Below are 19,772 nucleotides of genomic sequence, written 5' to 3'. Positions count from 1 at the left end.
ATACATTTATCATTACATTAACTCCGTTCCTGTAGTGAACCTTAACGGACACAGGTGTGACCTGGAAGGGTATACTGTCCTTCTTGGCTCTTCCCTTGACTCTGTTGCTGCTTCCTGCCTGCCATGCCATGAGCAGCCCTCCTCTGCCATGCCACCCTCCTGTCTAGAAGCCTGCAGATCTTGGACTGAAATCTGTACAAACCATGAACCAAAATAAACCTCCCTTCCCTTAAGTTGGGTAGTGGGTGCTGTGTCTCAGCAACGAGAAGAACCTGAGACCAGGTATTTGAGCAACCCAGTCATCAGGACTTACTCATATGATTTACTTATGCAGTGCTTACTCATACGATTTACTTATTCACTATGTGTACTGACTATGTATACTGACGGTGTATATTTATTGTGTATATAGTATTGTCTTTCTCCACTGTCCCTTTGCTAGACTGTTAGTCTCACGAGGGCAAGGAATCTGTTTTGTTTACTGATGTCTCTCCCAAGATAAACAGTACCTTCTGCATAATAATGAGTGGAAGAAAGTTCTGTGGCAACATAAAATAATCATATTTTGAAATAATAGCATCTATTTCCAGATAAGACTAGCTGTACTTTTCCAAAGTTAAGGTATAAACATTTTGGCTGCCAGTGAGGCAGGGTGGTTCATGTTTGTAATTCCAGCACTCTGGGACACTGAGCTGGGAAGATCACAAGTTCCAGCACAGCGTGAATAACTTAAGAAAATAGCAGGAACCTGTCTCACAAAATAAAAAGGAACTGGGAATGTAGCTCAATGTGAAGACCCTCGGTTCAATCTGTTGGGAGCCGCAGCCCCGAGCCCGGTCGCCTCACTTGGCGGACGTGAGGCCTGTAGTAAAGAGTAAAGCCTGAGGTAGATTACCCCTCCCATCGAGCACGTTAGTTTCCTGCTTACCGCGTAAGCAACCCGCTCAACAATATAGTCTGCCTGGCAACTGATGATGTTAGCCAATCAGCTTGCCTTGCTTACTTTAACATGATTGGACACTGTATCCGTATATATACTGGTGCCACCCCTGGGGGGGAAGAAGAAGCCCGGAAGTAGAAGCCCAGAAGGAGCCGCGGGGAGCGGACCAAAGGAGGCTTCGGCTGGGAGCGATCCCAGGGCAGGCTGTACGGAGAAGGAAAATAAAAGAAAAGGTTGTCCACTGCCAGACTTTGTCGTGTGTCCTTCCTGCCGGCCGGGAGCGACATCGACATCAATCCCCAGCACTAAACGAAAAAGAGTGGTTTGCATGTACAGCTAGTCTGTGAAACCAATTGCAGTCATGCATCAACTAATAACGGGGATACATTCTTAGAAATGTGCCACTAGGTGATGGCACTATGCAAGCATCACAGAATGTGCTTACAAAGACTAACATGGCTCTGATGTCACTAGGTGATACAACCTTTGGAGAACACTGTTGTACATGTGGGACATTACTGGTTGAAATGATGTTATGTTTTACATGATTGTATTTGTCAAAGAACCAAGAAATTCTCTGATAGTAAATATTATAGTACAGTATCACCACCCTTATGGTAGTACTGGAGGCTGTGTAATAGGGAAAACCCAGATGGCTTTGGGTTTAAATTCTAGATCTGCTCCCCATATGCAACCATGTGATCTTGATTAAAACAATTAAACACTCCGGGGCTGAGCTTTCTCATCAATGAGCAAAGACAACATATCCGCTATGATATGAATTAGGTAGAGAATGTTCCCCAATGCTTCATATGTTTGGAAAGTGACTGGGTTGTGGGGGGTGCCATATTCGTCAGTGAATTAATGCACTGATGCGTTCAGAGCTGACGGGCTGGTAGGTGGTGGAGCTTGGCTTACAGGTGGGTCACAGGGAGTGTGACCCAGAAGGGTGCCCTTCCCTTCCCAGTTCTCCCTCTGTTCTTTGCTTCCTGACCACCATGATGCGAGCAGCATTTCTCTGCCATGCCATTCTGAGTTGGCCAACTAAAGTGTGCGCCAAAGTCAACCTCATCTCCTGTAAGTCATGTATGTCAGATACCCTGTACCGGCAGTGCAAAAGTGACTAAGACAATATCTACCCATAATTTATATATATTCTATATATAAATGTAATATATCTGCATTGTCAGTTAATCTTAATATTTTACCTCTTATAATGGGCTATTTGCTAATGCAGTAGTTTAAATCAAATTCAAAGTAACTTTTAAGAAAGTGGAATGGTTTAATGAATCCTCATGTACTCCCAGCTTCAATAATTATCAATTCGTGACCAATTTTTTATCCACTCCCTCCATATAATTTTGAAGCAAATATCAAATATATTCTTTCATGTGTGAATACTTTAGTATAAATCTCTAAATGTAAGATCTATTCAACAGTAGTCATTTCATTATCTCATCTGCATAAAAATAACTCCTGGTGTTAAATATCCAAAAGGTGTCCAAATTTCTTAATGTCCCATAAATGATTATGTTTTTTAAAATCTTCTTTTGTTGTTGTTGCTGTTGTTGTTTAAGTCAGGATCCACAGGAGGCCACACATGGCTATTGGTTGATAATTATTTTAAATCTCTTTGGGCCTCCTGTTTTTCTTGCAGTTTGTTGAGGAAACCAGGGCACTCGTCCTGTGGAATGTGTCATACTCTGCATTTTGCCGATGGCACTGTTTGATTTTTTTAAAAAAAATTTTGATTTGTCTGTGACAGTAACTAACACACTGAATTTAACACAGTTCTGGGTTTCTTTTTTTTTTTTTTTTTTGTCTTTTTCCTTTTTATCGGTACTGGGAATCGAATTCATGACTGCCTGCTTGCAAGGCAGGTGCTTATGCCACTGAGCTAAACCTCCAGCCCCTAGTTCTGGGTTTCTTAAGAATAGGGGTGTAACATGACTGATAGAAATAGAAGCATAAGACCAGTGTTAATTCTAACCCACTGTAAGTAACAAAGGCTCCTTAAAGCCGGGCGTGGTGGCTCATGCCTGTAATCCCAGCACTCGGGAGGCGGAGGCAGGAAGATCGTTTGGAGTTCGACACCAGCCTAGGCTACAAAGTGAGCTCAAGGCCAGCCTGAACTGCACAGAGAGACCCTGTCTCAAAAAGACAGAACGAAACAAAAAAACAAAGGCTCCTGTGTGTGAGGGGGGAAAGTCCTGACCAGTGTTATAGGAATTTGTTTCCCTTTAATGCCAACTACCTGTGCCCATCACAGCCTTCACCCCCCTCCCAATGTGACTGGGAGGACTTAGGGGTGTGGAGCTCAGAAAAGTCCCAGAAATGTCCAGCCCAGGACAGAGCACCAGACCACTTCTTCACCATGGCCAAGACTAGAGGAAAGGCTACTACGCCATGGCTAGCAGGCTAAGAGGAAGAACTTGGATGGTGACAGAGAACCTGTGGTCCGGGGTCACTGTGAATAGGGAGAAGACAGATTCAGGAGCAAGAGGAAGAGAATGGGGCTGGCAAAGCTGCAGACACTCGCCCATGGACTCTGGCTAACACGGCTGCTCAGAGCCGTTCATTTCTGCTTCATTGGACAACACTCCTATGCAATTTTAACTGCTTACATGATAAAAGCAAACAACAAACAAGAACATTTGCCTCAAAAGCTTTGGAATGAAGAGTATCAACAAGTTTCTTTCAAACATAAACTGTATGGCAACTGAGCACCCACAGAAACTGCATTTGAAGATCTCTGCACTTAATTTTTTTTTCTGCTAAACAAGGCCTAGATTGCCAGTTACTTTCAATATGTCTCGCTAATGACAGCTCCCAGCATTTCGCACCTAAGTAGTCTGGCTGAATTTTCCGTAGATAGATAGGTAAGGAGATGGACAGGCAGGTGGATGATGGGCAGACTTAGCTTTAGACACTTCCTTTGAGTTTCTCCCATATAAAAAGTGGCAGCAGGGCTGGCTGGTAGGCGAGTGTATCTCAGTGGCACAGCCTTGCATGCACGAGACCCTGGGTTGGTGGCAATAAAGTGTCTCAAGAAACACTTCCTTTTCATCAGTTCCTGTAGGGTTTTCTTCCTCCTCCCTCAGCTCCGTAAATATGTGTTGGGTAGATCACTGAATGAATAAATGAATGACTAGGGAGATAATATTTTTTGAGGATCAATAAGTAAGGAACACGAATAAATAAAATTCCATGCGACACAGTCTGATCATAGAAGTCTCTAATAACAAGACTAAGTCTCAAGTCCCAGTTTTCAGGATCAACTCAGAGATAATCGAACCAAACACCACCATGTCAAGCTCATGGAGTGCTGTGGATGTTCCCTGAGACCTAATGTGGCTCATCTGTCTCAGGAGTATTTCCTCATCTATTACATGAAAATCTCAGAGCCAGCCAGTTCTATTCATTGGAGAAGTTTCTAAAATGTCCAGGGTTAACATTTTAACTTGTTCTTTAAGTGTTCTGTTATCAGGTTTTTCAGGTCAAGAACCTTTAAACTATGCAAGGTACAGATATACATTACAGAGAAATAACTTGCCAATTCATTAGGCTTTTACGCCCACCCTGTGCTATTATAAGACATATATTTACGCTTATAGTATCGTAAAATGTTTATATTACTTTTTATTATCTATTTGTATATTAGCTAACATTTATTAAACACTTTATTATGTGCTAAGTGTTTTATTTCCAGCACTCACGACCTTAATTCTCCCCACTTTGCAGATAAGGAAACTAAAGTGTAAGTAGGGTAAGTCATTTATTCAAGGCCACATAAATAATAAATTTAAATTTTAAAAAAAAGAAAGAAAAAATACATACAGGCCAAAATTCCACGCTCTGACTTTTAACTCTCATTCTATGTGACATTTATTAAACTACTTTCTCCATCCTCAAAAACAGCTGGGCTGGGCCAGGGTCATGGAACACAACAGGACCAGGAAGTGCCTGTTTATCTGTGTGAATCCCACTACCTGTTGACAACGGAAATTACGGCTGGAAATACATTGTGCACAATGAACACACAAACTGTCCTGCCCAGCAGTCAATCTTAATCGATTTAACCTATCAATTTTAGTCCACCCCAGGGGACTGAGACCCTAACTGTGCAAAGATTTGCTTCTTGGAGTCTCTGCACGCACATGGGTTTTTACACCATTTCATTAAATTTGAAGAGTGCCGAAAAAGTAAATGATCATTCTGTGATTTGTTTGGTTTTATAATTATGAAATGAGAGAATGTTACTAATTTCCTTAACGCTCGTCTGTATATTCCCCTAAGTGTGCACTGTTACCTTCCCCTTCTTGCTCCTCACAGGGGACAGGTCTAACAGTTAGAACACCGAATCTGATTCTGTGAGTGAGCAAGCATGGTCATCATGCTGCTTTCCCACATTTATGCCCCATTTAACAGCTTCTATTTCCTGGAGTGTAGGGTAGGATGGATGGAGGACACAGAACAACATGATTTGATGGGATTTTTTCCTCACAATTAAATTCATTGCTAAAATGACCAATAAAACACTGCAATCAAATGTAAAGCCACGCTTACCGGCTGCCACCCCAAAGGTGATAAAGAGGCAGTGCACACTGGCCGCATAGGCACTCAGCACCCAGCCCAGCGCGTTCAGCAGCCCTCCCACGATGGTGGTCCAGCGGCACCCGCAGGTGTTAATGAACAAGCCGATGAAAGGTCCTGCCACAGAACATTGGAGAAGGAATTCATTAGTGCTTTATTTTCTTGCTTTCTCTGGCTGTTGTTTTTTTTTTTTTTTTGAGACAGGCTCTCACTGTGTAGTTCAGGCTGGTCCTAAACTTACTATGAAGTAATAGTCCAGGCTGGCCTGGAACTCACGGCAATCCCCCCATCTCAATATTTTCAGGCTTTCTCAGTGAATCCTCAACGAAGGCAAAGAATACAACCATTGAATAAGGCAAAAGCAAAACACTGTTTTACATACAGAAACCTTTTTAGCATGCAGAGACAGGTATAAATAATCTCATCAGTGAATACCAGATTCTAGATTTTCCAGGAAGGCAGACCTGAAATAAAGAAACAAATAGCACGGGGTTCATTCTTTTGTCTAAAACAGAAGCTTTTTATGTTTTTTTTTTTTTTTTTTTTTTGGTCTTTTTCCTTTTTATCAGTACCGAGGATCGAACTCATGACTACCTGCTTGCAAGGCAGGCGCTTATGCCACTGAGCTAAATCTCCAGCCCCGCTTTTTATGTCTTGACCAAGGTTTGGAAAAGGCTCATAATTAGTTGCCAATATTTAAAAGTTAAAACGATTAAAAATAAAATCCAGCAGCAGCTCTAACCACCTTGCCACGCAGCTGGAACCAGCGGTGTGGGATAGCAGCTGACTGGCTGTCAGGCCCTCCCGCATTGCACCTGGGTCTCTTTCCCTCTGGTCCCCGTGGTCTCCCATGGGCTGCCCGGCCTCCCTTACACTCTTTGTCTGGCTTCTTTACACATTACCAGGTTTCATTCTTTCTCTCTTGTTTTTGTTTTCATTGCCTAGGACCCGACCCAGGCAGGGCTTCACACATGCTAGGAAAGTGCTCTACCACTGAACTACACCCAGCCCCTAAATTTGAATTTTTGACACTGGATCTTAGGAGGGCTCAGGAAAAAGGGGGCTGAGAATACCTGTGCTTCAAGCAGGGACCCTCAAGGCTATTTGCCTGAGGACACCGAAATGCAAGCCAAGGACTCAGTCATGGCAGCCTCTCCTTGTTCTGCCCCGCACCCTTGAGGCTCTGAATGTGTGACTCTGTGTGGAGACCAGGAGTATAGGTCACAGGGCACGAGGTGACAAAACACGCAGCAGCACAGGTTTTTTTCCCCCTTTGCAACAGGGTCTCGCTGTGTGGCCCAGGCTGGCCTCAAACTCACAGTGATCCAGAAAGAGAGTTTGGAAAGGAAAAACCCAGAGCACCTGAGTGAAGAAAACAATCAGAATTTGCAACATGAAAAACTGTGCCGCCAGTACTCGGGAGGCTGAGGCAGGAAGACAACTTCGAGTTCAAGGCCAGCCTGAACCACATAGCAAGATCCCATCCCACAAAAAGTATCCAATCCAAAACATTATGAAGATAAATGCTTATTAGTTTAATTAGCCTTGTATTACAGAAAATGATTCAGCAGATAAAACTCTTAAAAGAGGTTTAAGAGATTAAATAATTTTACACATAATGTATGCTATATATTATTAAATTATGCACATGATATGAATAATATATAGCATAAGCTGTTTGGTATAAGCAACCAAGAAAACTGTTGGGAGTAACGGAATTCAGATGCTATGAATTTTCTTTAGATGTCATACATTGAAGTTATAGTATTTCTTTACACATATTTTTATTTTCCTAAACCCAAGGTCACTTGACCACACCAAATTTGGATGAGTGGGTAAAAAAGAAAAATGAATGACTCATCAGCTGGCTGTTGTCATAGCTCTTTTTAGATATAAAGTCAACAGGTCACAGTTCAGTAGACCAGCATTTTCCAAATTACACAAAAGGGGCAGAAGGAGGTTTGCCAGAAATGCTGTGTATTTATGAAATGTAGCAAAAACAAGGCATTTGAGGGGGTAAAAATAAAAAGAAACTCCCAAATCAGTGCAAATACTCTTGTGTGGAGGAATTCTATAAACAAGACAGAAAGCACTGAGTTCTTTCTCTTTTTTTTGAGACAGTCTCACTGTGTAGTTCCGGCTGACTTTGAACTCACTGTGCAGCCCAGGCTGACCTCACACTCAGCCTCTGAGCTGGGATTACAGGCGTGCCCCACCCCACTGTGCCCCGCAGCACAGAGTTCTTCTTAATGAAGAACCGGAAGTTGATAATAAGCAGGGGATAACAGTCTGGCTTTCTAGTTAATCAATTTTTGCAGCCTGGAGCATCACATGTGGACAGAATCAGCCCCAAAATGCTGTGAATTCTCCACAGTTATGAAAAAGGTCCCGTGGTTTCCCAGCCCAGTCTCATTTCCTAACTGTTGTTCCTTGGTGGCCACCAGGCATCTCCAACATCCAGTGGCTAGTTCAGCAAAATAAAAAGAACTCCTCCCATACTCTGAAGACAGAGGAGAAAAACTGAGACACACACAGGCCTTTGATTACGACTGAGGCTAATGGAGAGTAATTCAGTGGTGTTGGGGTATATATCTAGATGTCTCCACAAAGCCTCATGTGCTCACAGGTGGGGGGCTAGGGAGGCAGTTGGATCATGAGGATGTTAGTGCACTGATCAGTTCATAGCTAGATGTGATGGGAGCCTGGTGGCGGGAGTGGGCCACTGAGGTTGTGATTGAAAGAACCTATCGCCCTTCTCCCCCCTTGATCTCTCTGTCTGCTTCCTGCAGCCATGCCACGAGCTGTTTTCACCTCTGCCCTGGCCCCCTGCCATGCCGCCCTGCCTCGGAACCAGCCAATTATGAACTGAAACAGTGTCATCCCATTTTGCCTGTCCTAGCGTCTGATAGGCCAGTAAGGCCATAAAGCTCAGGTGACAACAACAATCTGAGGTGAGCCTGGCTGATGCTTGGGGTGAAAGGAGGTCATTTCCTGAACCCTGAGTCCTGTAGCATGAAGATTTAGCATCTCCAAATCCAAGCTCCTTGCCTTGGCTTCACATTGCATCACTCTGAAGCTTAATAAAAACCTCCTGATGCCTGGATCCCATCCCAGTGTGGTCTAGTGTCCAAGTGCAGCCTGAACATCAGGATCTTCCCAGGGGGCTCAGAGTGCAGCCAGAACTAACAACTGCACCTCTAAATCCACTTAGGAAGCCAGTCAGCTTCTGTAGCCCGTGAATTTCGCACCTACAATTATTTAAGGAGCTCTCATCACAGAAGCTGACTGGAAAGGAAAGAGGGGAGTGGATTTTGTTAAAAGCCGGTACCTCTGGCAGGACACCTGCAAATCCACATTGGTAAAGAATGAAACAATGCGTATTTATCGGATTTACCATATGCAAACTGCTGACAGAGAAAGAGATGGCTTCCAACTACTGCAACATGCTTCAGGGATTTTTAAAAAATGTAAAACAGGTGTAAACCTACATGTGCTTACAAGATTAGAAGATGCAAACAAGATGTGTTCATTCGCCACAAGTCTATTTTCAGTTCTCATTTGAGGTTCAGCAGACCAGGTTTGAAGCTGGTCCTACTCTTCCTGGCTGTTCAGCCTTCCGTATCGTAACGTCTCTGAGTGCTGCACGTTCCTCCTTTCTAGGACAGAGATGGTGGTCTGGCCTTCAGTGTAATAGGACCACTGAAATCTCATATACAATGTGCCTCTACCTGTGCAGTCAGCAGGGTCCTCAAAGGGGGCAACAGGAGATTAAGAAAAAACTAGACACATATTAAAAGCTGGGACCGGATGGGTCCTGTCCTCGTGATGGAGAAGCAGTGACTATCCAGCACAGTCTGTGTCTTCTATCTATACACAGTAAAAAGGGGGAAAGCCCATGATGTGGTCGAAAGCGCAAGGTCTCAGTGTTTTGCTGAGAACACTGAAAGCAAAACATTCTCAGAGCCGCCTGTGCCTGGTTAACAGGGAGGAGGCACCAGGGCCGGACACCTGGGGGACTGGCCTTGCTTAAGTCTCAACAGCATGTTCATAGGGCTCATCCCTCATGCTCTGCCTTCCCAGGGATGGCCCTGCGCTAGCCCCAAGTATGTGACTGGTCTCCAGCTCCCCACAATAACATGCTCTTCACACGCAGTGGGTGCGAAAGCATAAAGACCTATTAGGTGGCTGCTCATGCTGTGCACCTTGTCTGCCAACACTCTGTACCAGGAAGTTGAGGATTTAAAGAAGTCATTGACTTACGAACATGGTAGATAAAATAAAAGATCTTTTGTCATCTAGCTATGAACCTTGCTATGTTGTGATGCATGCAACCCAGAGCAAAAGATATTTATCTGGCAGGCAGCTTTTCCTGTAGAAATGTTAGGTAATGATCTGAAATTCTGCCGTTTGGAATTCAAGAGCTCTCTAACGTCACTCTGTGCATACATTTATTCTCCAACAGAATGAATGATAACAGTTCCAGTTCACCACTGCTGTGAACTGGAGGTTCTGAGTTCATGGATCATGCTCAAAACCATGTCCAATAATTTTGGCACTGGTTCCCTGTGTATTTCTATGGGATTCATGAAACATGAAATAATATATAAGATAACCTCATTGGATGGCTTGGGAAATATTGGAACATTTTGTATCTTATGCTTTTCTTGAGAGATTTTTTTTTTTGTAGTTGCTGCAGGTACACACTTCCTAGATTGACTCTGTATTTTGATCTACACTTCCAAAAAAAACCCCAAAAAATAAAAATATAAGAATGCTGAATTATAATATATATTATACCAGAAACAAATTCAATCTTCTGGTTTTGTGAATGTGTACTCTTCTGTGTGACCTTAAAAAGGTAAGAACACTGAATCTTAAGTATTCTAGAAGTACAATTGTCTCTTCTGACCTATTGAAAGGCAGAACCACACCTGAGAGAAACCAGAACATTCTCCCCACCAAGGTAAAGGTCCTGCAGTCTTCAACGGCAAACAGGCCTGGGGTTGGGTAGGGTTTTTTTTTTTTTTTTTCTGTACTGGAAATTGAACCTATGGTCTTCACACAGACATACACCCCCAGTTCTTTACCATGTTTTTTTCTTAAGTTCTGAGACAGAGTCCAGCTAAATTGTTAAATGATCCAGGTTAGGCTTGGATTTTCTATACTCCTGCCTCAGCCTCCCAGAGTTCTGGGATTACCCTCTTGCACCACCATACTCAGCCCAGATCTGGTTTTAGCAAGATAGATGCAGAGGTGAAGGAGTTGGTCACTAAGGTTACAGATCAAAGTGACTTATCAATAATTCTGTGTCACACACAATGGTGCCTTTATTTAATTTTAAGACTAGACCAGTATTCATTCCCTCTGGTAAACACACACATACTACACATCTTGAAAAAGAACACAATGTCCTTCTTTTCTGTCATTAGCTCTAAAGCACTGCATGACTGTTGTTTGTATTATCAAAATAACATCAAATGAATGTCTGCCAAGACTAATGCATCTGACTTGTATTTAGGCAGTTGGTTACTAAGTAGAAATCACTGAAAACCTACCGATTCAAATCAAACACACATACGCCATCACATACGTACTGACCAAACCAGAAGATTAGATATATATTTGCAGTCTAAAATACATCACCAATATTTTAAATAAGAAAATAGTTGTGAAGCATCAATTTACCTTCAAGTGGAACACTAGGGTATAGTGGTAATGAGCTCAGAGGATTAAGGCAATTAAATAGGATTATACAAGATAGTATAAGGAAAAGCACCTGGTGTACATAACAGATGCTTATTAACATTAGGTGAAGAAAAAAATAATATTAGTTGAGAGTGAAAGTTGTTTGGTTCCCAAACTAAAACACATCATAGCGAGTTCCTGGTTTAGTATCTCCAACTCTAGAAGAATTGGTTTTATAGACAGCTCTGTAGTTAGGCTCAACTAGTAAATACAAAAATATATTACTGCTCCTTCCTGGTACATTGGCAAACTCTAGATGATCAATAAAGTTTTGGATCAAAAATATCAAAACTCCATGTTTGTTAACTTGATTACCACTGAGATATATCCCCAGCCCTTTACCTTTTCTTTTCAGCCCTTTATCTTTTAAAAACTATTAATACATGTTAAATAAGCAGAGACTTGAAATGACATAATGAATGCAACAGTTAAGAAAACAGAGCATGGGAAAAAAAAAGAAAGAAAGAAAACAGAGCAGGGACAGAAGAGAGGTGTTTTTTCTTGGTATTGGTGTTTTTTCTTGGTATTGGGGATCAAACTTTTAATCTCACCCTTCCCAAGCAGGTGCTTGTTCTGCTGAGCTATATACCCCAGAAGAAGAGAATTTTCTCATTTTGATCAGATTTTTGTTGTTTGTTGTGTTCTGAGACAGAGTCTCACCATCTAGTTTAGGCTGACCTTGAACTCACTCAAGGCCTCCAACTTACAAGGATCCTTTTGCCTCAGCCTCTTGAGTGCTGGGATTACAGGCATGTGCCACCGTGCCCGGCTTTAAATGACAAAAAAAATTTGTTTTTGAGACTGGGTCTCCTTATGTAGTTCAGGCTGGCCTTGAACTCTCGACCATTGGCCATCATCCTGCCTCAGCCTCCCAAGTACAAAACAATGCTTAAAACATTCAAATAGTAATATCACACAAAAGGACAAATATTATGGGATTCCACTCCCACTAAATACTTAGAATAATCAAATTCATAGAGAGGAAAAGTATAGTGGTGGTAGCCAGGGATAGGGGCTGGTGGGAATGAGGAGGTCGTGTCTCATGAGAACAGTTTCAGTTTGGGGGGATGAAAGAGCTCTGGAGATGAAATTGGTGACAGCCAAACAAAATACAAATGTAGGGCTGGGTGGGGATTTAGCTCAGCGGCATAAGCGCCTGCTTTCAAAGTGTGCGGTTGTGAGCTCCATCCCACCCACCCCCGTACCAAAACAAACAACAACAACAAAAAACTACACAGCAAAAATACAAATGTACTTAACAGCCCTGAGCTTCGTCGCTAAAAATGATTAAAATGGTAAATTTTGTGCGCTCTATATTTAACCATAATTATTATCAATTTTTATTCTTTAAAGGAGGAAAGGTTTATCTGAGGTCACAGTTTTGCAGAGGTTTCAGTGCATTACTAGCTGGCTCCAAGGCACACAGCAAAGGGGCAACGGTTTGCGGCGGCGGAAGTCAGCCAAAGCTGCAAAGGAGGGCTTAACGTAATTTCTGAGACTAGAAACACCGCTAACGTCTAATAGCTAATGTTTCACCAACAGGAGGCCTCAACCGCTTAGAGGCAGACAGTCTCGGGCAGTCCTGGGGTTCCCCACGGCACCCGCGCGCACGTACCCACGATCAGGGTGATGCCCATGCTGAGGGAGCTCACCCAGGCGGTGAGCCCGCGGCTCTGGTGGAATTCCTCCAGCCACTCCACGTTGAGCACGCCCAGGGCCATCTGCGAGCCCATGATGAGGATGTGCACGAAGAAGGAGGAGAGGACCATCACCCAGGCCCAGCCGCCGTCGATGTCCGGGTGGGGCTTGAGGGTTTTCTTAGCCTTGGGGTCATCTTCAAATTCGTACCCGATGTCTTCATGACTTGTGTACATTTTCTGAGGTTTCCTGAAACACACAGAGCAAATCATTTCACCAAACAGCAAAACAAGAGAATCCTCATCTTTAGATCACTGCCCCTCCGATCATGATCTGGTGGCTCCAGTGTCAGGTCAGGCCTTTGGATCCCTCTTTGTTGCTGAAAGATTTGGGACCATTCCCTCCCTCCTTTCTCACAGCATCAAGAGCCAAGTGCTCTCAGGAAGCCTGTTTCACCCGACCTTTGTGCTGAGCTACATCCTCAGTCCTGAAAAACTTTTTTTCTCTTTTTAAATCTTGAGATAGGGTCTAAATCCCTAGGTTACCCTGGCTGGATTTGAACCAGTGATCCTCCTACCTCAGCCTCCCAGAGTCCTGGGATTCCTGTGCCAGCACACTTAGCTCTGCTTTGTTTTTACAGTCATCTGTCTATAAATATTATAACCTTGGAAACACAATAACAAACTCAGGAATGAAGTGATTTTCCAAAGAAGGGAAGCAAGAAGGGAGGGAGCCGGGGCTGGGTTTGAGCTTGTGATCCTTCTGCCTCAGTCTCTGAGTGTGCTGAGACGGATTACAAGCGTGTGCCACCACGTCCAGCAGCTTCCTGTCTGTCTTTGAAAAATTCCCTTGTTTCCACTTCCTCAAATACACACACACACACCTTCCCACTGCTGTGCTACTCCGGAACATCTATGTTCTTTGGAGAATCTCTGGTTTTTTCTTACTATGTAGACTGACCAGAGAGCAGATCCTGGCAGGCTGCTGTCCCTGCAGCCTGTGTGGGCACATGCATGAGCTAAAAGCGGTCTTAAGATTAACCTGGCTAAGGGCTACAAGGCCTGCAAGCCCTGTCTCGCTCCTTGTCTGACAAGCGGGCTGCTCCCAGACTCTAGCTTGGGTTCTGCCTAAAGGCTGATCGGGAGTTGGGAAGGAAACAGGTTCTGGGAACCAAGGATGCCAGGGGAGGAGCCATGCAGCGACCTGCCCTGGGCTCCTCGGGGTGCTTCCTTCTTTTCACTCTTGGCTCCCTGGAGGATTTCTGTCTTTTCAATCATTCTGTCTCCTCAGCAGCTGTGCGGTTTGCAGCCTGTGGGTGCTGCTCCCGGCCCAGGTCCTCTTCCAACTGCTCATCCACACCTTCAACTCGTCCTGACGTCCTGAGGATCGGATCCAAGCTTCCCACCCTTACTTGCTCCAGTCCCCAGGTTGCTCGTGTGTTCTGGCTGCCACCGCCAGGTGTCTTCACTGTCCTCCCCTGACCTGTGTATCCCACGCTCTGTCCTGCACAAACACCTGCAGCGCCCAAACAAAGCACGTACATGCTCAGTCTCTCCAGCAGGTGTGCTGCCCTCTGCTTCCCTCTTGGGAACAGGCTTCTTCCTTCTAAGCTTCTTGGTTCTTTTCTGCTCATGCTTTAAGGCTTAACTAAACCTTTAGAACGAAACTTTGAAATAGTGTGAAAAAAGTAAAAAAAATCTGAAAGCATCTCTAACATCCTACATCAAAGCACCACACCAGTTAAATCAGCCAATCACAGCCAAGCTACTGGAGGCCAGTCCAGCATCAAAAATACAGTTGCCTGGGGGCTAGGCTGTAGCCAGTTGAGCAGTAGCACACTAGTCTTGTACACTGGCCCAGGACCCAGGGACAACAAAATTGTGAGGGCTCTTTGAAGACTGGAAAGGCCAGGCTAACGTGTCAGCTTGAGAAGAGGCTGAAAATGGGCACGTGCAATAATCCTGTTATTTCTGCTGTTGTCCAAAACGAAGTATCTGCAGGAGATACCACTGCAGTGAAACACAGAAAAAATACCACTGGTCTTGCAGGGCATTTCTTCTTTCTTTTTCCTTGTTGGTAAAAACAAAAAGAAAATCTAAGTAAACTTCTCTTATAAAAAGTAAAGGTTTCTAGCTTTTAAATAATCCAAATCAGCCTCTAGCCTAGCCTAGGTGAATTAGTGGTTAGATTATAAAAGAGGAAAAAAAAGTACAAGCCTAGAGCCACTTGTCTGGGGCAATGTCTCAGCCTGCCTTGAGCTCGAAGCTTTAGCATGCACATGTGTGCCTGTGTGTGTGCAGGAGGCTGTGAATGTGTGTGTGTGCGCATGTCTCCAGTACCCATGCATCTTTCTTCTTACAGGAGCCTCTCACTGCTCGAGGAAGGGGCAGCTCCTCCAAGCCCACAGCCCAGGGCAGAGCCATGAAGGGACAGAGGACGAGCCAGCTGAGCAGGGCTCAGGATGGGTGGCTGTTGGTGCGTCAGCTCTGTCCCTGCCCGTAACATGCAGACTGCAGCGGAGCCAGAAAAAGAACCAGGCGGCTCGACATGGGTGTGAATGTCCCATCTGAGAAAAAATGTCATTTTACAGTCGATCAGACAGATCTCAGCTGTATTTAATACGCTCAAACAACAAAACGTGGCATTTCCCTAAAGTTTACTTACAACTAAAAATGTCTTTTTTGTTATAATAATGAGTTTTGCAACCCGCAGAAAAGCACTTGAAATAGGAAGCACTTTTCCAAAGCAATGTTAAGAACTTTATATTCTCAGTGAATTATTTATCTTGTGGGTTGAGATGCAGTTGCCATTAGACTGCTGTTGGCATTTCCAGCTTATTCATGCATAAATAAATGACATTGTATAACACTTAGTGGACACGATTTATTCAAGAGGCACAGCCATGCGTGCAGGAGTCAGCGCTCAAGAAGGCTGGGCTGAGGCAAAAAGATTCTTTCAGATCCTCGGGAGGCACTTTCAGAGCTTTAGGGTGAGAGTGGCATTTGCGCTTCACACTTCAATCTCTCTAGAAGTAATTACTCCTTAATTAGTCACAGTTAACTTACTGTTCAACAAGATTAACATAAACCGAAGACAACAGAAAAATAAGTGATCACTGCTGCTAAGGTTTGAAAAATTCCTTCCAAAATTCACGTTGGAATTTAGTTGTGGTGACAGAATTAACCAATGGGATACTTAAAGGTCATGGGCCTTGCCGTCAGCAGTGGGTTAGGGTCACTCTCACCCGACCCGCTCAGTTACTTTGGGAGTGGGTCTCTGTTACAAGGATGGATTTGGCTCTGGGTTGGGCATGCTTTGCCTGCCCTTACACTGTGTTACGATACAGGAAGGCACCCTTCTCCAGAGGCAGCCTGGACCTTGTGTTTCACAGCTTCGAGAACCACGAGCCACGCATACTTCTACTGCTCACGACTTACCCCATTTGTGTGTTTTGCTGCAGCAGCAGACAGCTAAGACACCACCCCACCCTCCATCGTGCATTTCTGCATTTATATCATTAGGAGATACAGAATCATCATTTGGAATATGATCACTCTACTCCTGGAGGGTATCTGGACTGCCCATCGCCCCCCACATCTTTCTCCACTGTACAGCCTTCGCCATCACCCTCAGCCTCTGACCCATTGGGGTAAATGGAGGCAGCAGGTGTGAGTGCAGGACCTCTACTAAGCAGGTACTGTTGGAAACCTGGATGTGACTGTTGGGTTTTGCCCTGGAGGAGGTGGGGGAAGTTAATGAGAAGATGATGGGGCCCAAACATGAGTCTGTAAACCAGGACAAAGAAATCATGCATGATGGGGTAGGGTAGCAGACACAGTGACACTTGTAGGATATGAAACATGCCAGCCATGTATTTATGTAACAATGGGCAAAAATGAAAATGACATCTCTTTTGCAAGTGTACCAGATGAAAACAAAATTCAATTTTCTATAGCCTCTATCACAGGAGAAAGTTTTACAAGCCAATTCATTTTTTTTATTTTGACTTTTGATTCTCCCTCCCCAACTATAGGGATTGAACCAAGGCTTCTTGTGTCTCTTGCATGCTAAGGGCTCCCTCACTGTTTAAGGCTGAAACAGGACCTAGCTAAACTACCCAGCTGGCCTTGAACTTGCGATCCTTCTGTCTTTGGAGTAGCTGGGGTTACACGTGTGTGCACCAGGCTGTCAATTATTATTATTATTACCATTTATTATTATTGGGTTGTGACTGTCATTATGTCACAAACGGTGAGCTCATTATTATGAGAAGCAAGTTAACGAATTAAAGCTAAAAAGACAACTGGCCCAAAAGGTGGACAAGGGCACAGGGTGCAGATCCCCCATGGCATGCAGGGAGTTAGTGGGATTGCTTTCAGTCTGGATCTCCGTGACCACTTCTGTCCTCTAAACCAGGTGTCTACAGGAATTCTGGGGGCGCACTAGAGGGCAACAGGCCAAAGAGCTGGAGTGGACAACCCTGAGGACCTGTGCTACGCTAGTGTGGATGCCACGGGAGAAACCGGCTACCTGGCTTCACATAAACTGAGAGACCGAGCATACAAATGTCTCCTCTAAGTCAGGCCTGTGCTGGTGGCTTCTCCACACCGCTCTGGTCTCTGAGAAATGTCCCCATTTCTCAGATGAGGAAACTGAGCCAATTGTCGGAGGTCAAGCTACCAAGTGGTGGAACCCAAGTCTGACCCCAAGCCTGCAGAGTCTAACCCCGGCCTCCACTCCATCCCCCCCCCCCCCCAAGGCTAGAAGGCCTCTCTCCAGACCCCAGTGATAATGCTCTGTGACTCTTCGGAGCCAGTTTTCCGCAGAGCTGATTGGTAAGCAGGGCTGAACTCCGAGCACATCAGCCCGGCCTGGGCTATGGGTGGCCCCGAGATGGCTGTCCCCGGCCCCGTGCCCCGTTTTAGTCTGTTCTTCGCTCTCTGGAGGCGCCTGGATAGGAACCGCTACGGGAGGCTCAGCATCGAAGGAGGTGGCTCGGCCCCGCAGGACCCGGGCTCCCAAGCGCGCATCCCCGCCTCTGGCACCGCGCGCACGCGCTGGGAACCCGGCTGCTCCGCGGGGACACCGGGCCTCGCAAGGTCCCACGCCGGCTCGCAGACCTCGCCGCGGCCGCCACTCTGCTGCTCGGCGCCCATCGCCGTGCGCTCCGGGCTGGGCGCACGGGACCGAGCGCGCTCTCCAGCCGGGCGGGGACCCCGGGGCGCGCGGGGCCCGGGTCGCCGCCCTCAGTTGGAAGTCCCGGCGGGGGCGGCCTTCCGGAGGCAGCCCAGGGCCCGCGCCGCCCCTCGCCGAGGGTCCCCGAGTGGCTGCGGCCGCCCGCGTCCCCGGTCCCGGCGCCGCTGCATCCCCGGCCTGCGGCGCGGGGCATCCTCGGATACTCACCGCCTGCAGCCTACCGGGCTCGGCCTCACTCGGCTCGCGGCCCCGACAGCCGAACTCGTTGCTCGGCTCGGAGCCCCCGGGGAGGCTGGGCGTCGAGACGCGGGGCGATGTCGCCCATCATCCTGCAGCCGCGGCGTCCGGCAGGCTCGGCTCTCCGCCCGGCTCCGTGCGCGCGGCGCGGGGCTCTGGGCTCGCCCGCCGCTCGCCGCCCGGCCGGGGCGGGGGACGTTTGGTGGAGTCGGAAGCTCGATGCTTCAGGCCTGGTGCCTTTAAAAAGCGTGCGTTTGGGGGTGTCCAGGCTCACCCAAGCTTCCTTCCAATCCGTGCAATTTCAAATCTTCACGTTCGTTCGTTCCTATTCCGGCTAATTCTGGTTTGGCAGAGGGAGGAAAAAAAAAAAAACCAACCTTGCAGCCACCTCACAGGCACACTCTTGTGGCCGGTTGAAGCCTATACTTCGGCTGAGGTTTGCTAATGCTGTGCTTGCTTGTAAGAGGAGGGAGGGACCTGGAGCCTGACCCGGGATGCCGGTGAGCAGAGAAGCTGCTCCCGTTCTCTCTCTCTCTCTCTCTCTCTCTCTCTCTCTCTCTCTCTCTCTCTCTCTCTCTCTCTCTCTCGGAGAGCAGAGAAGCGATGACTCGACCCTTACTGGAATCTGGGACACAATATACAGCAGTCTGTAAAGCGAAGAGGAGGCTAACAGGCCCTGCGATATTGTTTTTGGCCAAAGCAGGCTGAAAAATCCCTCATCTTTTGCTCCTCTTGGATACCACCTCTGCCCATCTTTCTGCAGTCTGTTGTCTGCATGCCCAGCATACATCGCATACATCGCATTTCTGTTCCTACTGTTCGGGGGAAGGCCCTCAATACACTGCTCCCACTTTGGAAAGTTGCCTGTGTGAGAGTGTGAGCCAGTTTTCTATTGCTGCTGTTAGCAATCACTACAGACTCAGGCGCTGGGGACACCTCAAACTCCTGATTTATATTTCTGGAGACCAGAAGCCCGAGATGGGTCTTACTGGGCTACAATCACTCTGGTGGCAGAAGGAAGGCTGTGTACCTTCCAGCAAGCCGCTAGGCTGTGGAGGCCACCTGTATTCCTCAGCTGCTCACCACTTCCTCGTAGGCAGGGGCACAGCATTCGGTCCCTCTGTCTGTCTTCCAACAGCATGGCCCCTTCTTGCCCTCTCAGTTTTGTCTCCCTCTCCTACTTTCTTTTGTCTTTTTGAGACAAGGTCTCACAAAGGTTCAGGCTGGCCTTGATCTCACTTTGTAGCCCAGGCTGGTCTCGAACTTGCAATGATCCTGTCTCAGTCTGCCAAATGCAGGGATTACAGGAGTGTGCCACCACTCCCAGCTTCCCTCTCCTACTTTTTTTTTTTTTTTTTTAAATCGGTACGGGGGATCGAACTCATGACCATGCTCTTGAAAGCAGGTGCTTATGCCACTGAGC

The 19,772-nt window shown here is 46.0% G+C and overlaps 1 protein-coding gene across 1 annotated transcript in view; it reads right to left on the bottom strand.

Moving 5' to 3' along the window:
• Window positions 1-18,502, bottom strand: part of Slc16a14 (solute carrier family 16 member 14) — a 32,179-nt gene extending 13,677 nt beyond the window's left edge. The window contains exons 1-3 of the mRNA XM_063237175.1: window positions 18,320-18,502; window positions 12,894-13,165; window positions 5,507-5,650 (exon numbers count right to left, since the gene is read on the bottom strand). Of these exons, the coding sequence (XP_063093245.1) occupies window positions 5,507-5,650; window positions 12,894-13,152 (403 nt within the window). The 5' untranslated portion in view covers window positions 13,153-13,165; window positions 18,320-18,502. The remainder of the gene's footprint in view (window positions 1-5,506; window positions 5,651-12,893; window positions 13,166-18,319) is intronic.
• Window positions 18,503-19,772: the final 1,270 nt, after the last annotated feature.

This window comes from Cavia porcellus, unplaced genomic scaffold (genome assembly GCF_034190915.1).
Source record: "Cavia porcellus strain 051 isolate PalLab524CR breed Dunkin Hartley unplaced genomic scaffold, mCavPor4.1 scaffold_26, whole genome shotgun sequence".
Lineage (NCBI taxonomy): Eukaryota > Metazoa > Chordata > Mammalia > Rodentia > Caviidae > Cavia > Cavia porcellus.
Note: the sequence above shows the minus strand (reverse complement) of the source record. Positions and strands in the feature narration are given on the sequence as shown.